A 19,244-nucleotide genomic window follows, 5' to 3' on the forward strand; every position below is an offset into this window, starting at 1 on the left:
ATTACCTTTTTTCTGGAACACTGTACACATTCATTGCATTTAATGTGGTCACTGAGAAGCACTATAAGCAACACATGTATGTACATTTAGATGTCTTTTGCATCCATCCAAACTGACAAATTCACTCCATTCGCCCAAATTCATGATGTCCAGTACAACATTTGGACAACAAAAATATTCTCAGGACACACAGGAAGAGACAAACCAAAGCTCCAGTCAGGAAATAAATGCAATGTTCTGGAGTGAAGCCGCTCGTTAGTACTCGCTGTGTCATGGACAGTATGTGTGCATGATGTTGTACATGAGTTCAGCTCTCCGCTATCAGTGTTCACTTTGCAGGCCGTCATACAAAGCTCTCCTCCATGTTGGAGCACAGCAGGAAAGAGTCGACCAGCCGCGGTTTGATCAGCTGCTGGTGGTCGGCTGCCTCGATGCTGTCTGGACACCCCGCTGCCAGCCTCCTCAAGGCAGCCTGGAGACACACACACACACACACACACACACACACACACACACACACACACACATCAGTATGCATGTGCACAAACCCCCCCAAAAAACACACAGACATATGCATCAACACTGACAAGATAATGCTGTACTGTATACAAACACACACATGTTAATATATTAGCAATCACAAAAGAACGTTGCCATTGTAATTGGCTGCAAACCATGGATACGTTGAATGTCAATGTTTTTATTATTCGGTCAGAGCAAGTGACGTATCATATCGAGCGGCCGCTATTGAAAGTCGCGGTATGTAAGTTACATTAACATTTAAGATTACAAATGATCCGTGCGAGCTCAGCATCCTTTTGAAGGCGAAAAATCCAACACCTACAAATGCTCTACTTGACCTTTGGCTAAAAGGATCAAATAGAATCACATTAATTTGAATAGACTGACAAGTGTGGGTACAGTGAAGAGGAGGGCATTTCTCTGCCCAATTAAGCTCCTGAACATTATGGGCTTCAAATCCTCTCATCGGCCCTAAGATCTGGTCTCAATAATTATGATCAGAATGAGAGAATGATGAAGTGCGAGCAGGGATATTATTCATGATATGTACATATTTAAGCATACAGCGTTTGAGATGATGTGTACCGGTCAGCTAAACATGGCTTGAAGATACTGAGGTTGTGATATATTTTCAATTTTCAGATATTGCCCTGTGGATGTAATTAAATTCTGCAGTCATTTGGTGCACTGATGTTACACATGCAGGCCTGCGGAAAAATGCCCTCAGTTTGTACTTTTTAAAGGGCCAGTGTGTAGGATATAAGGGTATCTATTGGCAGAAATAGAATATGATATTTCTAACTATGTTTACATTAGTTTCTAATCACCTGAAACTAAGAATCATTGTGTTTTAGTTAGCTCAGAATGAGCCCTTCATATATATATATATATATATATATAGGGAGCAGGTCCCCTTCACGGAGTCAGCCATGTTACACCGCCATGTTTCTACAGTAGCCCAGAACGGACAAACCAAACACTGGCTCTAGAGAGAGCCTTTCACATTTTACGTCACCTGAAGGCCACCGACATGATTGTGAAAGCGAGAGAGTGTTTTTATGGTGAGAATGGCCCCTTAGCGAGAACGCCATTACTGCGATTTTGCACTCTGCAGCTCACATTAGTCTTGGAAAGAGAGGAGTGAGTAGAGGGGTATTCAGTTTGTTGCAACCTGCCACCACACAACTAGATGTATGACTGCATGACTGAAATACATTGGAAAAAAGCCACTTCAAATATATATATATATATATATATATTTAACTATGAATGAAAGGCGTTTTTGCTTGTAAAAAGTTTTAAAAAAATCTGCCAATGGAACAAGTGACAATTTGCTTGGTAAGATTTCTTCAAATAAGATGTAATGTTTAGGCCTTTCAAGATAAAAAGAGATCTTTTTTAAACTATATCCCACAAGAGATACAAGATGCATTGTCTAAAAGCACGCTCCTTAATCTCACTGAAATGTTATGTGTTCAGTGATAGTGTCATATTTTAATTCTGTCTAATAATTAGACAAATATACTTGTTAAGATTTTGTTTTTTTTGCCGTGTAGGCTGGGGTGAATGTTTGAATGGCATATTTGTATTCCGGGCATGGAGTCATTTACATATATCTAAGGGTATGCATGCACACACACTCACATGCACACACACTTTATACCTACCAGGCAAGCGACCAGCACTGAGTCGCTGTTATTTCTCTCAGTAGGGGAGCGACACAGCTCGATAAGACGAGGAACAGCTAAACACAGCAGAGGGGGAAAAAACTGTTACAAGCTTGTCCCATTCTTAGACATTGATATTGACCATAATGAAGGGTGCAGACAGAGCAGATGTGTACTGGACACATCTTTTTATAATGCTGAGAACATTCCCAAAATAACAGGGAGGTCTCTGTTGCATGTAAGTATTTGCTTTTACTTAGTGTTTTATACACCTCCCGGTGTACTATACATTTAAAGAAAATTATATCACCTATACTTTGGTTACAAAAAAAAAGAAAAGAAGTACTTTCCATCTCTGGCTTCTGTTATGGGGCATATATATATATATATAATATATATATATATATATATGATACTTTCCACTCATCAGATTAGGCGGTTTCATACAGCATTCATAGAGCACTGCTCCCCATGAGACAAAGAGGTCTACTGGCAAAATGGATGTACAGTACATTTGTATATCAAAGTGGAAGTTTTACAGTCCATCCAATAGGATGACCTCTAGTCCGTGAGATGATGTTGTGAGACATTTTTACCTCCTTAAATTAAATAAATATTTAAGGAGGATGCAGAATCACGGCATCATTTTCAATTGATGGTTCTGTTTGTCTTTAAGTCTTTAAAAGTGTGCAGGACATGGCTGCATCTTGCGGTAAAGTTGCAGATTGTAACCAACTGAAACATCTCCTGTCTGCCAAGCATATAGGAGAACTACAGTAGCCGACGTGAAAACGCACAAGTCTTAATTTTAGATGATTATACACTAAATAAACATATTTAGGTAAATGATATTCCATTTCTGCCATAGATTCCCCTAAATGCTACAAACTGGCCCTTTAATGACAAATGGAGTACCTCAAGGCTCAATTCAAGGTCCAGCTGTAGTGTAATACATTTCGATTGATACATTGCCTCTCAAAAGCTCTAAATTGCGGCGGCTCGTAGCTAACAGTGCTAACAGTAATAACTATGGCAAACACGCTTCCAGAGCTGAAAGTGGTTAACTGAGATGGACCCGAAGGTGGATGCTGAGCTTCCATGACAATACTGTCAGTTGGGACGGCGTTATCAGCTGTAACCGGCGCATGAGAGCAGTGCAGAGCAGCCGGCTATGTCGACAAAGCAGGGAGACGCTCGGATAACAACACTAACAGAGGGTGAGCGACTTAATTCTCCGATCAGATAGATGTTACTTCACCACATCTTTACATCGCAAATAGTTGTTTGCTGCTATATACTGCTCTGAGTGTCTTATATTGCCCCTTTAAGATAAGACTGCATACACAGTGGTAAATTGTGACAAATCCCTCCGAAGGCTGTGATGCCCAAAGCCGCTGCTCAATTAATTTATTACTTATCATTGATAAATATTTTTACTTTTAACATTTGTTTTTCAACACTTAATTTGTTTCCCTCAACTTTTTCTGAATTTCAACAGTCGTATTTAATAATGAATTAATTGTGTTTTAAGGAAACTGAAATGCTGCACTACCTTTCAGCTGGATGGCTGTTTGGGCCACGTCAGGGTCTCTGCTCAGACGAGCCAGGGTGACAGCAGCTTTCTGCTGAACGCGCTCACAGGCGGCGCCCTCTGATGGACTCGGGGAGGTCGGCTTTTCTGCCAGCAGCAGCAGCAGTCGCTCTATTCCTAAAAGACACGATGTATATTAAAGATTAACAAGGAAGGAAAGGAGAGAGTTAATGGTGTCGGGGAGGATGGAAATGAGCAGAGATACAACAAACAGCACTGCCATAAAAAGCAACACGGTACCGACACACAATAAATAAGAAATTAACAATTGAGGAGAAATAAGTTGCATACATACAGACACACACACACACACATAGGAACCAAACACAACAGTTTAAAACAGACGTAAAGTTACACAAGACTCAGACACAACAAAGTGCTCAGGTGAATTGGAAAGGAGGCAGAAATGACTCACATCAGAAAGGATTTAGACCAAAAGTGCAGTAAGAAAGCAAACAGTTCAAAACCACTCAACACAAGAAAAGAGTCTTCAGGTGGTTATTACACATAATTTTGTTTCAGGACAATTGCAGAGACAAAGACTGCAACAAACTGACTTTGAAATACATTGTACAGAAAATAAATATAAAGACTTTTGGTTGCTCATTCTATGATTGCATTTTATAAATACTCAGCAAAGAGCAAGACATACGATTTATTTGGAAATGACTGAGGAGACCTTGATGCATTCAAGCAAGAACTAAATGTGAATAAATATTACTGATACTGGCACAACATATACTGTACATACCAATCCATGTATTTTACAATACATTAATAAACAACATAGACACAAAGGAACATGTTAAACAGGATGGACTTGAATTTAAGAGCAGAAAATATAAATAGTGCAATTAATGAATGACAAACGGGATTTTAAAAAGCATTTCAGTTGTTTAAAGACATTTGCATATGCTCAGAGGTTGATGTTTTATTTAAGCTGCTCCAGGCTACTTCACAAATATTATCTGTTGCTGCCATCTTGAGGATTAAACAAGAATTACACAGATTGTTCTTGCTTGTTTCTCAACATATGGGTGTTAGTGAGTTGTTCAATACATGCTGGTTTTGGTCATAAAAAATAACAAATATGTGTACCATGCATGTAAAAATGCTCGCTGTGAAATAGATTACCTTGGTCTTGCAGGACTTCAGGGGCACACTGCTCTAAAACGGACAGGTTTGCCAAGATTGTCACCACCTGAGATTAAAACAGATTAAAAAAAACAAAGTTAAACATACACTTTTGTTATTTTAGCTGAAGCTGGTTCAGAGAGCTTCATTTGATAAAGCAAAGTGTTCTGTTCCATACTTCACTAATAGTTACATTTAAATACAGTCCCTGTTAAGATCTGCTCCTGTTCAATCACAACCAGCTCTTTTGGTGCTTTTACTACAATATCTTTTGTAAGAAACGGCACTTAAATGCACGGTATGATGTGCACCTGGTCTTTGGAGTAGGGTGTGTCGACTCTCTGGCGGTCTCTGCAGGCCTGCAGCAGGATGTGGATGGCATTGAGCTGCAGGAGAATCTCACAGGCCATGCTGTCGAAGAAGGTGATGTTGGCCAAGGCTGCAGATGCCAGGAGGAACACTTCACCACAGGAGGCGCTCTCGCACAACTCTGAGAGAATAAGACGTCGCTCATTCAGTACAGTGCCAGCTTCTATCTCTATCTTTATCTTTTTTCACTGTTGGTTGTTTTTTTTAAACCTAAGAACAAGCCAAAGGTCTGGGTTACATTATCAGTACCCTAACATTATCCACATCCACTCACTGATGAGCGCGGTGACGATGTCGTGCATGCTCTCCAGGAAGCTGGCGAGGTGGTGTGTGGACGTGTGGTGAGGCGACGTGATCTGAGCCACGACCGCCGCTGCCTCGGCCCTGGCTGCTTCCACGCTGCTCTCGTCGGTCAGGATGTCCGCCAGACAGAGGATCCCGTCCACCTGCACATCACACAACAGTCCATTCATTGGAATCTGTAATCTTAATAGGACATGAGCAGTCATCAGTGTTTATGATAGATATGATAGACTTTAAAGGAAGACACCTGGGATACTCTCACACTGTACTTAGTCAACTATGATCAGTGCATTCCAGAAATTACTCAATTATTTCATTAGTCATTTACAGTCAAGGACATGACTTCCATTTCTACCTTTATGGGCCCAGCTCAGGACATTACAAATATAGTCCTCAGCAACAAGTGTCATCGTTATGCAAAACACACTGCCCATGTTAGACGTTAGCCTTTAGCACTTAACATGACATCCTGACCATTTTGTGACGATGATTTATTTGATTTAAGATGAGTAAAAAGTGACGCAAAGTCTTAACATTTTCTGCCATCCGGCTATCGTTAGCGTGACACACAATGTTTTCACACTCCCTGGCTGCTACTGACTGCATGACTGTATCGTGACACAAAAGGCTAATTAATGTTCACTACGATGCATTACTGAATTCAAGCAAATCTCAAGTTGCTGCTTGTCAATTTCCAAAGACAAACATTTAATAGAAACCACTGGCTGCATGGGAAAACAATCACTAAATGTCTAATACTTTTGAATTTCATGTGCAGTTTGCAGTCAATATATATTTCATAGACCGCCAGTTGGGGAAACTCATGCCCACCATATTATAACCAGTGCTACCGGTTTAATAACAACATGTGTTTTTTTTGGGTTTTCTGTGGAAAAAGTTTCCTTTGCAAACTAAAATGATGACTAACAAGGTCAAAACATGGTTTGTGCAACATTTTACAGAATGAACTTTCCATCATGATCATCTAAAATGTGTATGTATTTCTTTTACATAATTTATTTTATAGATGTTTAACTTGAAGGGATTCTATTGAGATGATGTAGGTATGAACTGTGTTGGTGTGTTGGTCAGGGTACATACACAGTTTGAAATCAAGTTTAATGTTTGGTAGAAGCTACAGTATGATGTTACCTACTTATTTGGCCATCTGCAGCTTTAATCTCTTTACATCAAGGACCAAACTGGAAACACGTTTTGGTCGTTTTTATAGTTGTGTGTTATTTAACGTCCTTTTTTTATTGTCCAATAAAAATGAGCTTAAACATGCAAAACCAAAAATATTGGTTATTTAATAAAATATCCAATAGTAGAGGTGCATATCACTTTCAGTGGTATCACTGGCCAACCATACTGACAGTGAAGTGTCCATGCAGGTGTCAGCTTGGATAAAACTGGCTGCTCCGCCTGTAAAGCCATCCCAATTAAAGCACTGATTTAATGGCCAAGAGACTTGTGTATATCTGGCTGGCATAGGCCCAGAGTGTGTGCATCATCAGGTTGGAGGAGGAGCTCAGAGTTATAGAAGAGCAGAAAAGCCTTTTTTTTCTAAAGAGAACTTTACTCAGGGTCATGAGGTCATGTTTATCTCATCTCTGTGTGTGCGTGGTGCCGTGTTTTACCAGCCTTGTGGGGACATTAATTTGTTTACGTGGACTCGCGATCCTTACGTGGACGAAATGCACTTTTAAGGGTAAAGACTTGGTTTAATGTTTAGGATGGTAGCGGAAATGGTTAAGTCTCCAGGAAATCCCCAAAAGTCATGAAAACAAAAAGGGCTGTGTGTGTGTGTGTGTGTGTGTGTGTGTGTGTGTGTGTGTGTGTGTCTTCATTAATTGGTATTCAGGCTTCAGGAAATGATGGCGATGTAGAGCAGATATGTATCCACTTGGGGGGAGTATTACACAGTTCAATCAAACTTTACTACAGCATCTCTGCACCCGTCTGCTGTAGTTCTTATCAAGTCTTGCATAAGTGTTGAAAATCAGAATACAATCCATACAATCTGTTAAAATGTACAGCCATAAACTTCAGGATCGTGGTTTCCATGGTGGCGATGAAGACCTAAATTGTGTCCTGGAGAGAAATCCCTCAACTGAAACATCAGAAATGTTTTGTTTTATTTATTAGTCACTTTTCAGTCACAGTTATTATTTCTATCATTGAGGGAAAGAGCAAATTAATGTTTTTGATGCTCAGCCACCACTTCTGAAACAAATTATTTTTTCGTTTTTACCAAAATGTTCTGTTTGTTTGTTTTGTTTGCTCCGCTGTCTTTCTTTCTTCTGTTTGTTTGTTCTGTTTGTCTCTGCCCTGTAAAGCGTCTTTGGGTATTTTGAAAAGCACTATATAAAATGTATGTATTATTATTATTATTATTAAAAGTTTAGAGCATCCAGAGTGAGGCAAACTGTCAACTCTCAGCCCGCCACACCTGTCAGTCTCATCTGCTGACGAGCATCAGTGCGCTGAGCTTCACAGGGCAATTCCCTATTTTTGTCTCTGTGGAACGTCAGCAGCACTGCGCCATCGCGACCCACTGACGTGGAACAATCCACTCTCCAAACCCCCGTTCATCTACCCCCCAAACCCCCGTCCCTACCCGCAACTCCTCCTCCTCCTCCTCCTCCTCCTCCTCCTCCCTAAAATAGGATATTCCCCAACTCCTCATTTACCACACGCCGGATGCATCTCATTCACTTCTCTGGGCCAACGCCAAGTAACTTTTCTGTTTCACTTCATACCACCCTGTTGAAAGTATTTTAGCCTATGAACATACAAAAGCATTGAATTGTGGTTCTCTGTGTCAGGAACAAAAGTACGGAATCCCAAACATCAAATTAAATTTGTTACGTTACTTTTCATAACATTTTGTTCACCTACAAATGTCTTGTTCAGCGTTTCATTGTATTTAGCTCCACCCTCTTGATTAATGCATTCATGTCCTATAATTTAATTCCACGCTTTTAGATGATGATAGCTTTTCATATAACATGATGTTTAAAAGTTTGAATTTTCAGTCTCATATAATACTGCAGTCAACTTCATGCGGAAGTTCTGCTTCTTTGTCCATCAAGAGCAGCTGTGTTCCTAATCGATACCATTCCCATTCACCATATTATGATTACATAATGTTCCAGTTGGGGATAAAACTAAGTTGCTATATAGTATATCCACCAATGAGCAGATGCATGCCGGCCCCATCTCTCGATCACCCTTCAACAGTGACAGTTGTGTTTCTCAAGCCTGAGCGATCGCTGGTGAGCGGTTGGTAGCGTAGACTTGCCTGACAGCGTCTCTCCCGGGACGAGGCAGCTAATCTGGGGCGGACTTTGGTTTCCCCGTAAAAGAGTTTTCACACTCGGATGATTCATGCTGTCCCAGCTGCTGTACATGTGAACACAGACGCCGTTGTGGCATCATTATTAGCCGGAATCAGGTTATATTTGTCTTTCCGTATGCGCTCGATTGACACAGGTGCGTCTGTTGTTTATTTTGGTTGAATCCTCGATAGAGAACAAACAGGGACAAACAAAAGAAGGATGTATCATTAGCTCTCTCTCTCCCTGTCTCGCCTTCTTTCCTTCACACACACTGCGAAGTCATCCAGGTCTAAATGTTTGACCTGTCAGCTCAGCAGTCAAGAGGTCCCATATAATGATCTCACCATGGAGACACACTCCAAATCATGACTCATCTTTATTTGCATGTGTGTACTGTATAATTCTGTCATCAGGAAAAAAAATAACAGGGTACATAGAATGATGCCTTTTTCCTCGTCATCTCCGATCCTAAAATTATACAGCGAGAGTTTAATGGCGGTTCCCCTGAACCTGAACTCGGTGAACTCATTCATGAAAATTTTATCAAGTAAATAGCTGGAGAACTCAACGGCTGCAGTCACAATTTCTCCCCAAAGAAATATCAATGCAGGAATATATTTAATGACACAGAGGCTGTGTCAACTGCTGCCTCTTAAACAATGGAAAGGTGCCACATATAATCAATCAATAAGTTATTTTGAGACATAAACAAAGTTTCTACACTGCATTTTCGAATGGAGTCTGCTGATAGCAGTGGCTAAAATCACCTGCGACTTGCCTCTTCCCGGCATCAATCAACAGGGTGTTAAGGAAGTGTGATCCAAAATTAAGTAATTAAAAGCACCAGTTGCATCATGTTTAAATGGTGGTTGAACCAGTGTAGAGATATTCTAAATTTACACATTACAAGGAATAGATTATTTAATTCCCCTGTAACGAAACAAATGCTTTTTCCCTGCATTTAACGATCCTTTATTCTACGATCACACACTTTGTTTCTGTGCCGCTCAGCCTCCTCCTCCTCATCCTGCTGCTTCTGCCATTGTTGGCACTTTATTCACCTGTGAAAATAAACTAAGCCTCCCAGTCATAACATGGAAAGTGAGAGCATGGCTGAATGTGCAACAGTAGACAGACTATACTGTGCTGCTGGGAAGAGCGAGAACAACCTCCTGTCTGAGCCACGACTTCAGCTGATCAGTGTAAACATAATCCGTCTCTGCTGCTGGAGGGAGCCAAGGTATTTTACTGGAAGCACTGTACTTAGTTGAGATTAATGTCATCTCACTTTCTCTTTCTCTGTGTGTGTGTGTGTGTGTGTGTGTGTGTGTGTGTGTGTCGTAGGTACGTACACATACCCATTTTTCCAATGCAGCAAAATCTGGATTAGTGCTCATGTGCCATTTTAATTGATTCTGTACATCTGGCCATAAAATGCAGATGACAATTTGGGACTATTCAATTAATTAAATTAACTTGTCCAATCAGATGTCATTATCATGATCTTGACCTCGTTTTTTCCTCTTTTCCTTTTGTATGATATCAAATCAATTAATGTCTGTCTCTTTTATTTCAACATTTCGTAATTTCGAGAGAGGTTTACCTTGTCCAGTTGGTGGATGCCCTCCTCCACACAGCAGATGGAGGCCACTGTTCTCAGAGCGTGAGCGTAGAGGTCTCTGAAGCGGTCCTGCCTGCAGATCTTAAACAGGACTACCACAGCTCCTTCCTGTGGAGGAAGGAAAAGTAATTAGATGTTTGTGCATTAGGACAAGAAATACGGTGCTTCGTTAATCTGCACTAATGCTGAATTGTGAGACAACCACGACAGTAAAACTACGTCAAGCATCATTCACTGTCTGTCTGTGTCTTGATCAGGTGTCTTCGGATGAGCTAAAGATGCTAAATCCTAATTAATACTGATTAACAACAGACAACAAATTTCGTCACTTGAGATGTTTTTCTATTACTATAAAAGGAAAACAATCCATTCCCAATCCTGAACCAAGTGCTGTTGTTGCCTAAACCTAAACCACAGACTAATGTCAGGGTGCTGCACTTTCTGTTACAGCAAGACGTAATGTAGATAACAATTTGGTAATACAGTATATAAACATCATTTCTAGAGGACAGAGTTGCATATTTATACACCGTTAATGTAATAGTAGTTAAAAATGGCCAGCAACACCACATGATGACGCACCTAAAGTTCTGTTCTCATATGAAGATTTTTGTTTTGTTTATTCGTCGAGTGGACACTGTGTTTGTTGCAATTGGTTCTGTGTACGTTTGCATATGTTAACGTGGGACAAATAGGTGGTTAGTTTGGGAAAACAACCTTCAGCGAGAGTTTTGAGACTTTCACAGGCCTCACGTTGTGCTCCATACCACCAAATGATTCACCATACGTCATAATCAGCTCTTGTCTTTGAAGCACACATGATTGTGCAAAATGATGGATCAATACTCCGTGCTAGACTGTGCTGTGAGAGCCAACAGGTCCAGCAGATCTGAGCCAATAGCAGCATGCTGGTTTCAAAGAGTCTACGAGACCCGGAATGACCGATAGACTTGGCTGGCTTTACTTAGCAAGCCTGCCAACCACAGAACCTATCAAATTGCTCACACAATCTATCATGTCAGATAAAAACAGCCAAAATATACATATTTCACGAATGGAAAACACTGAGCTGGAAAAAAAAAACATGATTTGCTAGCTATAATAGCTGAGACTATTCTGTCGGATTATGCTTGGTGTAAACAAACAAAAATAGCTCCTGTATTGGCTCCATGTCTGCACCAAAGCACCCCTCTGAAAAAAAAACACTTGCAGGTATTGAATTCTATTGTTGGTAGATAGAATTTCCTGGAGCAAGACGGAGCCTGTACATAACTACCACCATTATCCTAATAAGGCCATTATACTGGGCTGGCATGTCTCATATGCTGCTAAGGCCATGCTGCTGGGGCTTGGAGTGACTAATCATCCTGCCCTCCAGCCTGACCGCTTTTCCCTGTTCGCCGCCTACGCAATATTGTTCCGCCATACCTGGAAGAACTGTGATAACCAAACAGACAGTTTTCAGTAAACCTGTTGAAACTCCGTAGAGACTCGCCGGCTGAATCAAGCTGTGTTCGGGTAGTGAAGAAGAGGTTTTTGATCCTGTTGTTATGCTGTGACGCAAATGTTGCCTTAGCTTTCGGAGTGAGTCTGTGGAGAGAATCTCCGAATGGTCGAACGCACTTTTGAGCTTTGGTTCGTTGGTTTTAAAGTCATATTATATGACTATAACTATTAAAAAGTTTTTGATTGAAGTTTTTAAGTTTACGGGTTCCTTGATACCAGAGATTTCCAGAGATGCTGCAACCAGGGAAGAAGTGGGCAACAAAACGGGACCTGTCACCTTCCCATGCAATGGGGGTACTGGCGGGACGCCAGTTGTGGCAGCCAATCACCGTAAAACAGGACCTCTGCTGAGTGCAATGATGGGTCCTACAAGCGTGTATGACAAACGTTTCATGGGTTATGAATTTGGTGAGGCTAAAGTTTAGGGGCCAGATATAACCGTCACCAGTGAAACAGGAACTCTCTGCTGAGTGCAATGACGCCTCAAATAAGAGTCTACAGCAAACGGTTCATGTGTTATGGAAAGGGCGTGGCTTACATGTGGGGGCGGGGCTATGAGTCTATATTTTCATGCAAATGTTCTCAAGTCTGGACCCTTATTATGGCTGAGAAATTTGGATTGGAGCAAGTTAGACAAAGGACACTTAAGTTACAACAACTTCCTCTTTTATGGAGAAAGACGTATTTTTCATCGCCACGCCAACAATGTTGCATGAAAATGCAAACGTTTGATAGCTTTTGATTGCAAGGGTCTGTAGATTGTCCTGACCAAATTTGAGGTTGATCTGAATACATTTTTAGGCGGAGTTCGTTCAAGTATAGCTCCTGGAAGAAGCTAAAAATGGGCTAAAATGGGACATTCAATTAAAAATGTCTGACTTACGGTTGTTGTTTTTTGTATACCCCCAGTATACTCTCCACATTGGATCTGCCTAGCAAATTTCACACATATAGGTTCAATTTTAGAGATTTTGTAAGTGGCGCTATCGAGCCATTTTGTGTACCAATTGACCTGAATTTTTTGATCCTCTAATTGGATAATCTAGCTACATAGCATCTGTTATATATGGGCTTTGAGCAATGCTTAGGCCTGATAGAGATTGTTTCAACTTGAAATAAACCAGCGATAAGACTCATTTTCATAACATTTAGCTGTCTTTCTTTATCCACTTTAAATCAGAATTGTATCAGAGGAAAAAATGTAACCCCCAGCTTGACTTCCAGACAGTTTTATTCAGACAATCAGTTTGTATAGACGCGCCTTGTCTGTTTGTTTCATCTTTGCAGACTGTCTCGTGCTTTTCCTTTTCACAGATCGTTGGTTCTTATCTGTTGTTTCTTTCCTTTCCTCATCAAACAACTTGCAGTTCTATTGTTTCCACTTCAATGAACGCATTTATCCTCACACTCGTGCATTTTGGAACTTGCTGCACTAACATCATCATGTGAAACTTGACTACTTGTCAAAAAATGCCTCTCTATCCATTTGTTTGCATGTGAAGGTCGACACAGCGTGTAATTTCCTTCCATCTCGTTGTTTTCTGAACTGATCTCTGTGCTCTGGACTGTTGTGCTCGCTCACACAATGCCTGCAGCTTCTTAAGGTTGCAGGCAGTTTACATCTTAAAAAAATCATTCATCATCTTGTCTCAGACCTCCCTATCCATGTAGCTTTGATGACTCTCACCAGGCCTGATTTATTGTCACGTCATGCTCTTCCCCTGTTAGAAGAGCAAGGGCCCACACGGGGAGTCTGCCAACATGGACACATTTAGATCAGTATCCATTATGACAGTAGGCAAACACTGAGACAGCAAACTCTCATGATCTTCATGACACAGTCGCTCTCTAATATTCCAGCTGCTGTTTGATATATGAGGTGTTTCATGGCTCAGTGTTAAACACCGTCAACTCATATAATATTTTTCTCTTTAGTCATGTCAGGCCTGGGCTTTTCTGTGTGGAGTTTAAATGTTAAAATGAATAAGGTCTAGCTATGATTTATCCCTGTGATACGAGATAAAATAACTAAATAAATTGTTTTGGTTGATTAAAGGCAGTGTTGGCAACATTCTTCAAAAACATTTTTTATATTTTTTTTGAAATTCTCATTACATCCTGACCTTACATCCGTGACTGTCGCAGGACTGTAATGAGGGGCCGTCCATTCAGTTCATTTGGGCCGAACGTAATGATCGGACGTCCTACCTGCCCGTCTACCTGCCTTCGCTAGTCTTTCCGTGCACTCATTCTGCATCACTGGAGTCTTCTACACGCTGCTGGATCGTGTGAATACTAACAATAGCAATGTTGTTTACGTTCATCATGATAATTTGGGGGGAGTGGCTATTGAGGGAGGCCTGAAGGAACGGGCTGTCGTGTTGACGACTTGGCAACTTTCTTACTAGATTTAGACACTTTTGGAGCTAGTGCTGCTACCTACTTTCATTGGGAAAGAGTTGGCAACACCGGGCTGGGTTTTTGGGTTTGATCATTTTTTAAATTAAATATGTAAATGGCAAGTTAATACCTAATTATCACACAGTGCTCTCATTTTCCCTGAGGAGCTGCCACCGCCTTAAACTGTCTGGTATCCATTATGCTGCTCAACATTGTTAAACGCATCTGGTACTTCCAGCATATATACACAATGATTCATCTCTATTCATCATGCTGCCTGCATCACTACCACACATTTAATGTACCTCCCTTCTCTCCACACTGAGCACTCACTAAACACCGTCTGACACTGGCAAAGAGATGGAAAAGGAGGAAATATCAGGTGCCCACCCAAATATTTAAACGGCTCATTGCAGTTTTTCAAAAGTAAAGTCGGCGTGCTGCGGAGAATGATAATGAGCGTAGCGCTCTGATACGAGCCAGAGGATGTGCTCTACTGTAAAAGGGTGTGTATGTGAGAGTTGTGACAGACTGACTGGTGCTAGTTCATTAACTCAGACGGCAGGTGGAGGATGTTTTGCATTGGGTATTCATTAGCAGCCGGGTTTCCTTCAGACGCCTCTCTGAGGGCTCGGCCAGCGGTGCCACGGAGGGAGTTGAGAAAGGTGGAGCGCATTGAAAGGTAAAGCAACCTGCATCTGTGACCAATGCTCACTCCTAATGGGAGCTGACAGTATTGATCTGACAATCTGGCAGCAAAGCAGGTATGTGCGTGTTATTCTTTGTGTGCGTGTGGGCCATCAGGAAGAGTCTTATCATGAGTATCCTGGAAGCAGTCGGTTGACTAATGGCCAATTGAGACTTGCTGTCCGGTCTGTCTTGTCTTATCTCACAGTGAAATGGCTTTTTCGAGGCATGTATAAAGAGATAGCTGCAGGCCTGGACGATGAACACTGGCAAAAGGTGGAGCTGATCGTAACAAGGGTGTGTCTAGAGGGAAGTGAGGGGTGGAGATGTAATATCAAATGAAGCGGCTTCTGCAAATCTTAGAAAAGAATACATCCTGTTGCCATCTTGCCACAGATTCTTTGCACAATGAAATGCGTTAGTTGCAATTAACATGTTCTCACTCCAAACTCGCCAAATGCAGTAGCTTTGTCAGTGGCCCCACGCTTCCAACTACGACGCTCTAGGTGCCCCTCTAGTAATCTCTATTAACAGATTATTATTATATTGAGTTTGGTATAGGAAGGGTTCTGGTTTCCCTTTGTAGTCTGAGTACTATTGAACAATCAAATTCAAGAGGGCTTTAGTTGAATGCAAGTCAACAGTCCGTGTGGAGAGCAAAAGAGGCAAAACTCATTGGCCGAAATGCAATCTCTGAATCGATCGACTATCGTCTGACGATGATTCAGCTTTTTATTGGTGTGAAATTAGCTACTACTACTGGCTACTTGTGGAAGAATCCGATCGTCTCTCAACTCAACTCCTGTCTCGCATCTCAAGTTGCGAATCTGTAAACCATGAGCAGCGCATGGAAAAGGAAGTCTTGACCGTGATTTCCGCTGGCTCAGAAATATAGTCCCTCACACCCAGAGGCTTCTCTGTTGTCAGACCGATGGGTTCCAAGGTTGCCCTAGTGTCAGTTTTTGCTCATTACATGCGTACATCCTTCATTTTTTACATTTACTTATGCAACAAAACTACTTGGTTAGGTTGAGGCAACAAATCTACTGGATTGGGCTTAGAAAAATATCCCGTTTTGAGTTAAAATAAGTATGTTTCTTACATAAAATACCTACGCTTGTTACATAAACAGCGTTAGTGAAGTATGGAAGTTACAGTACAGTAAGACAATGTTTACTTGGTTTTCTAGGACACGACCAGTGGTCTCCTGGGTGAAAGTATTGCATTTGATTGACCCATCTAACCCATCTCGTTCTTAATACTACATCCGTTGCTCTGACCTTCTAATAATGACATGGAGGGGCTACATTGGAGTTAGTTGAAAGTCCGGTGTGTCCCATACAGACGCTAAAGGGTGCCTCGGTGAGTTGGTATCGGACCCCAAGGGGCACTGGAAATGAATCTCCATCTGATCAAGGCGGTACAGAGTCCATTAGTATGTCCACAGTACCTTGGCAATGATGCTGCAGAGCTGTGGTCCGTCCTGGGTGAGGGACAGCAGGTTGCTGATGGCACTGCCGATCGAGTGAACGCTGTCCGATGAGTCGATCTGTTTGATCAGGAGCTGCAACGAAGATCAAACATTTGTCATGGTCATTTTTTATTACAGACCCAAAAATGCAATTCACATTGTCAGCAACTGAATGCTGTTAGAAGTGGATTCATTTCATTTTTCTGTAATTGTAACATCTTTTAAATTTAAAATATATATATATATATATATATATATATATATATATATATATATGTGCCCTTTAATTATATCAGTCGACAGCCTGGATAAAAGGCTGTTTATTAGGAAAACACTTAAATCACAGTGTGTCTGTGAAATCCAGTGAAAGGAAAAAGTTACTTTAAAGATATTCTATTATTTTTATACTCATAGTTCTTTATTCACCATTATTATTCACACAGAAAAATGGGAATCACATGAACCAAGGACTTTATTAAAAAATCTGTACTGATGACATCGATTTCAACACCTGACGGAGCACATGTGGAGGGGCCCAAAAAGAAATACAGAAATAATATTTTGGGTAGATATTCAGGGCTGGGGGTCATGATTCAGTTACATACCCGGATCTCATTGGCTAGAGCCATGTCGATCATGTTGCTGAAGGAATCGCTGACGTCCGTAAGGATCTCGTGGATGGCCTCCCTCATGGACTTCAGGAAGAACTCGTCATCAGTGTGAAGGCACCTGTGAGTGAAGAGACATTTTGGATTTTTGATCCACATAAACCCAGCTGTGTACAAGTTATTCTAGCATTCCAGAGTCTTACCTCTCTGTAATATTGGTCAGCTCCAGACACTTTTCCAGCAGAGATTGCTCATACTGCAACAAGAGGAGAAGGAGAATAAGATTACGCTATGATAAAAGACAAAGAGAAGTAACATACAGATGAAAATAAATGGTTTTGTATCAAAGTTTATTCTACACAGAATGAGATTAGTGATCCACATGCAGTGCTTAAAGTGAGAGGTATTTATTTTTAACTAGAAAACTGTCCAAGGGATCCATAGAAAATAGATAATTACATAATGTGGATTAATCTAACTTCAGCTTTAATTCACAGCATTTCTCTGCTAAATAAACTCAATTCTTAGTCTCTTGAGCTGCACAATATTACTGCATTTACCTACTTATAAGATTTTTCAATATGTATGACATTATGATCATTGATATAGTTTGTTTATATCGTAAGTTTTCAAAGGGCAAATGTAGAATACCCCATGAAACCATACAGCAACACAGGTATCAGCTATTTTACAATTTGTTGTGGTTTTCTCTTGTCACTAACATTTGCAAAACCCCCGATGGATATATCATCATTTCAAGTTATTTATCTGCAAAGATCTGATCACTTTGGAATCTAATTTTTCAACTTTCTCTTTGTTTTTTGGTGTTTAACACATAATGAAGTCTATAATAAGGATATCACTCATTTATTTAAGGGGGAAATATGATTCAGTACATGGATTTGAAGAACTAAATATAGGTTTTTATTGGCATAAACTTCTTATTTAATTTAGAAGTATTGGGACAAAATAGAAATTGATCACATTCTAAAATGAGTCTGTTGTATATAACGGCATGAAAAAGTCCGTGTTATATTTTAATTGGTGTGTCAGGAAGTCTTGATTTTAAAGCTTCAGCACATATCTTCCTTTGTAACTTCCTATTTCTTATTGGTAAAAGCTTGCAAGGAACCCAAACTGACTTCAAATGCCGACCACACCTTCTGCATCTCAGGCGGTGTGCTTCGGGCGGCGCTGTACTCGTGCACCAGTGAGCGCACGTGGCAGTTCGCCCTCACGGCAGTGCTGTGGACCCTCTGCCAGCGTCCCTTCTCCAGTCGCTGGAACATCTTGCCAAGCTCCGTGCTGACCACCAGCGCCCGGCGGAGCAACGTCTGCAGGTTGTTCCTGGCCACGTGGTCGCCTGCGCCGACCCCGGCGGCCACAATCAGCTCTCCCTGCTGGGCGTCCTCCTCCACCCCGATGGGTTTGGCCTGGAGGACACACATACACTCCACCTCCGTCATGTGGCGGAGGTCCTCCATCCAGCGCTGGACAGAGTCAACGTGGAGCGACTGCATGCGGGTGCTGTAGGAGAAGTAAAGGCAGGACAATTAAGAGCCAGTTTACTCACTTTGGAGATGTGTCACAGTGGTTCAACTGCACAAACAGAACTCCATTGGAGCAACGAATCCGACTCAGAAACACACAGATACTGTGTGCATGTTGAGGACAGTATTGTCTGAGCTCCGGGAAGTCGTTTGTGCTGACCGGCCTGCTGACTAAAGCTTGAACTGATTTATATGAGAAAACCTTAATCATCTTTGCCTCCTCCACAAGAAATAACATGCTTAATAAGAAGAAAATGAAGGAAGTGGTTACTCATTAATTCAAACTGCGGTTAGCTGTGCCGCCCTTGTACTCACTTTCATTCCCCCTTTCTTCTTTCATTTTGTATTAGAAAGTATAGGTCATAGTGTAGGTTTGGTATGATAAAACTCAATAAAACAAGAGGTATTCAATATTTATAGAGTTTTGAAGGTGGGGTCTTCTTGTAATTTCCTTTCCGAAAGGTGACCTAGTGA

At 41.1% G+C, this 19,244-nt stretch overlaps 1 protein-coding gene across 1 annotated transcript; it reads right to left on the bottom strand.

The window, feature by feature from the left end:
- Nucleotides 1-343: 343 nt before the first annotated feature.
- On the bottom strand, nt 344-18,981 carry insc (INSC spindle orientation adaptor protein). The gene is made up of 12 exons (XM_076089796.1): nt 18,794-18,981; nt 18,381-18,747; nt 17,424-17,476; nt 17,218-17,341; nt 16,592-16,705; nt 10,531-10,656; nt 5,558-5,729; nt 5,226-5,404; nt 4,915-4,981; nt 3,742-3,897; nt 2,190-2,266; nt 344-472 (listed from the first exon to the last, which is right to left on the bottom strand). Exons 1-12 carry the CDS (start codon nt 18,979-18,981, stop codon nt 344-346), a joined length of 1,752 nt encoding a protein of 583 aa, XP_075945911.1.
- Between the last annotated feature and the right edge of the window lie 263 nt (nt 18,982-19,244).

This window comes from Anarhichas minor, unplaced genomic scaffold (assembly GCF_050575085.1).
Source record: "Anarhichas minor isolate MPS153535 unplaced genomic scaffold, ASM5057508v1 ptg000011l, whole genome shotgun sequence".
In the NCBI taxonomy this organism is placed as follows: Eukaryota; Metazoa; Chordata; class Actinopteri; order Perciformes; family Anarhichadidae; genus Anarhichas; species Anarhichas minor.

What these genes read in the sequence shown, in the direction of transcription:
- insc (XM_076089796.1), bottom strand. Translation starts at nt 18,981, where the DNA reads ATGATTAAGGTTTTCTCATATAAATCAGTTCAAGCTTTAGTCAGCAGG. An exon ending in CACCGCCTGAGATGCAGAAG is followed by an intron (nt 17,477 to 18,380) that starts GTGTGGTCGGCA and finishes CTCTTGTTGCAG; the next exon opens with TATGAGCAATCTCTGCTGGA. An exon ending in GCATCCACCAACTGGACAAG is followed by an intron (nt 5,730 to 10,530) that starts GTAAACCTCTCT and finishes TGTGATGTGCAG; the next exon opens with GTGGACGGGATCCTCTGTCT.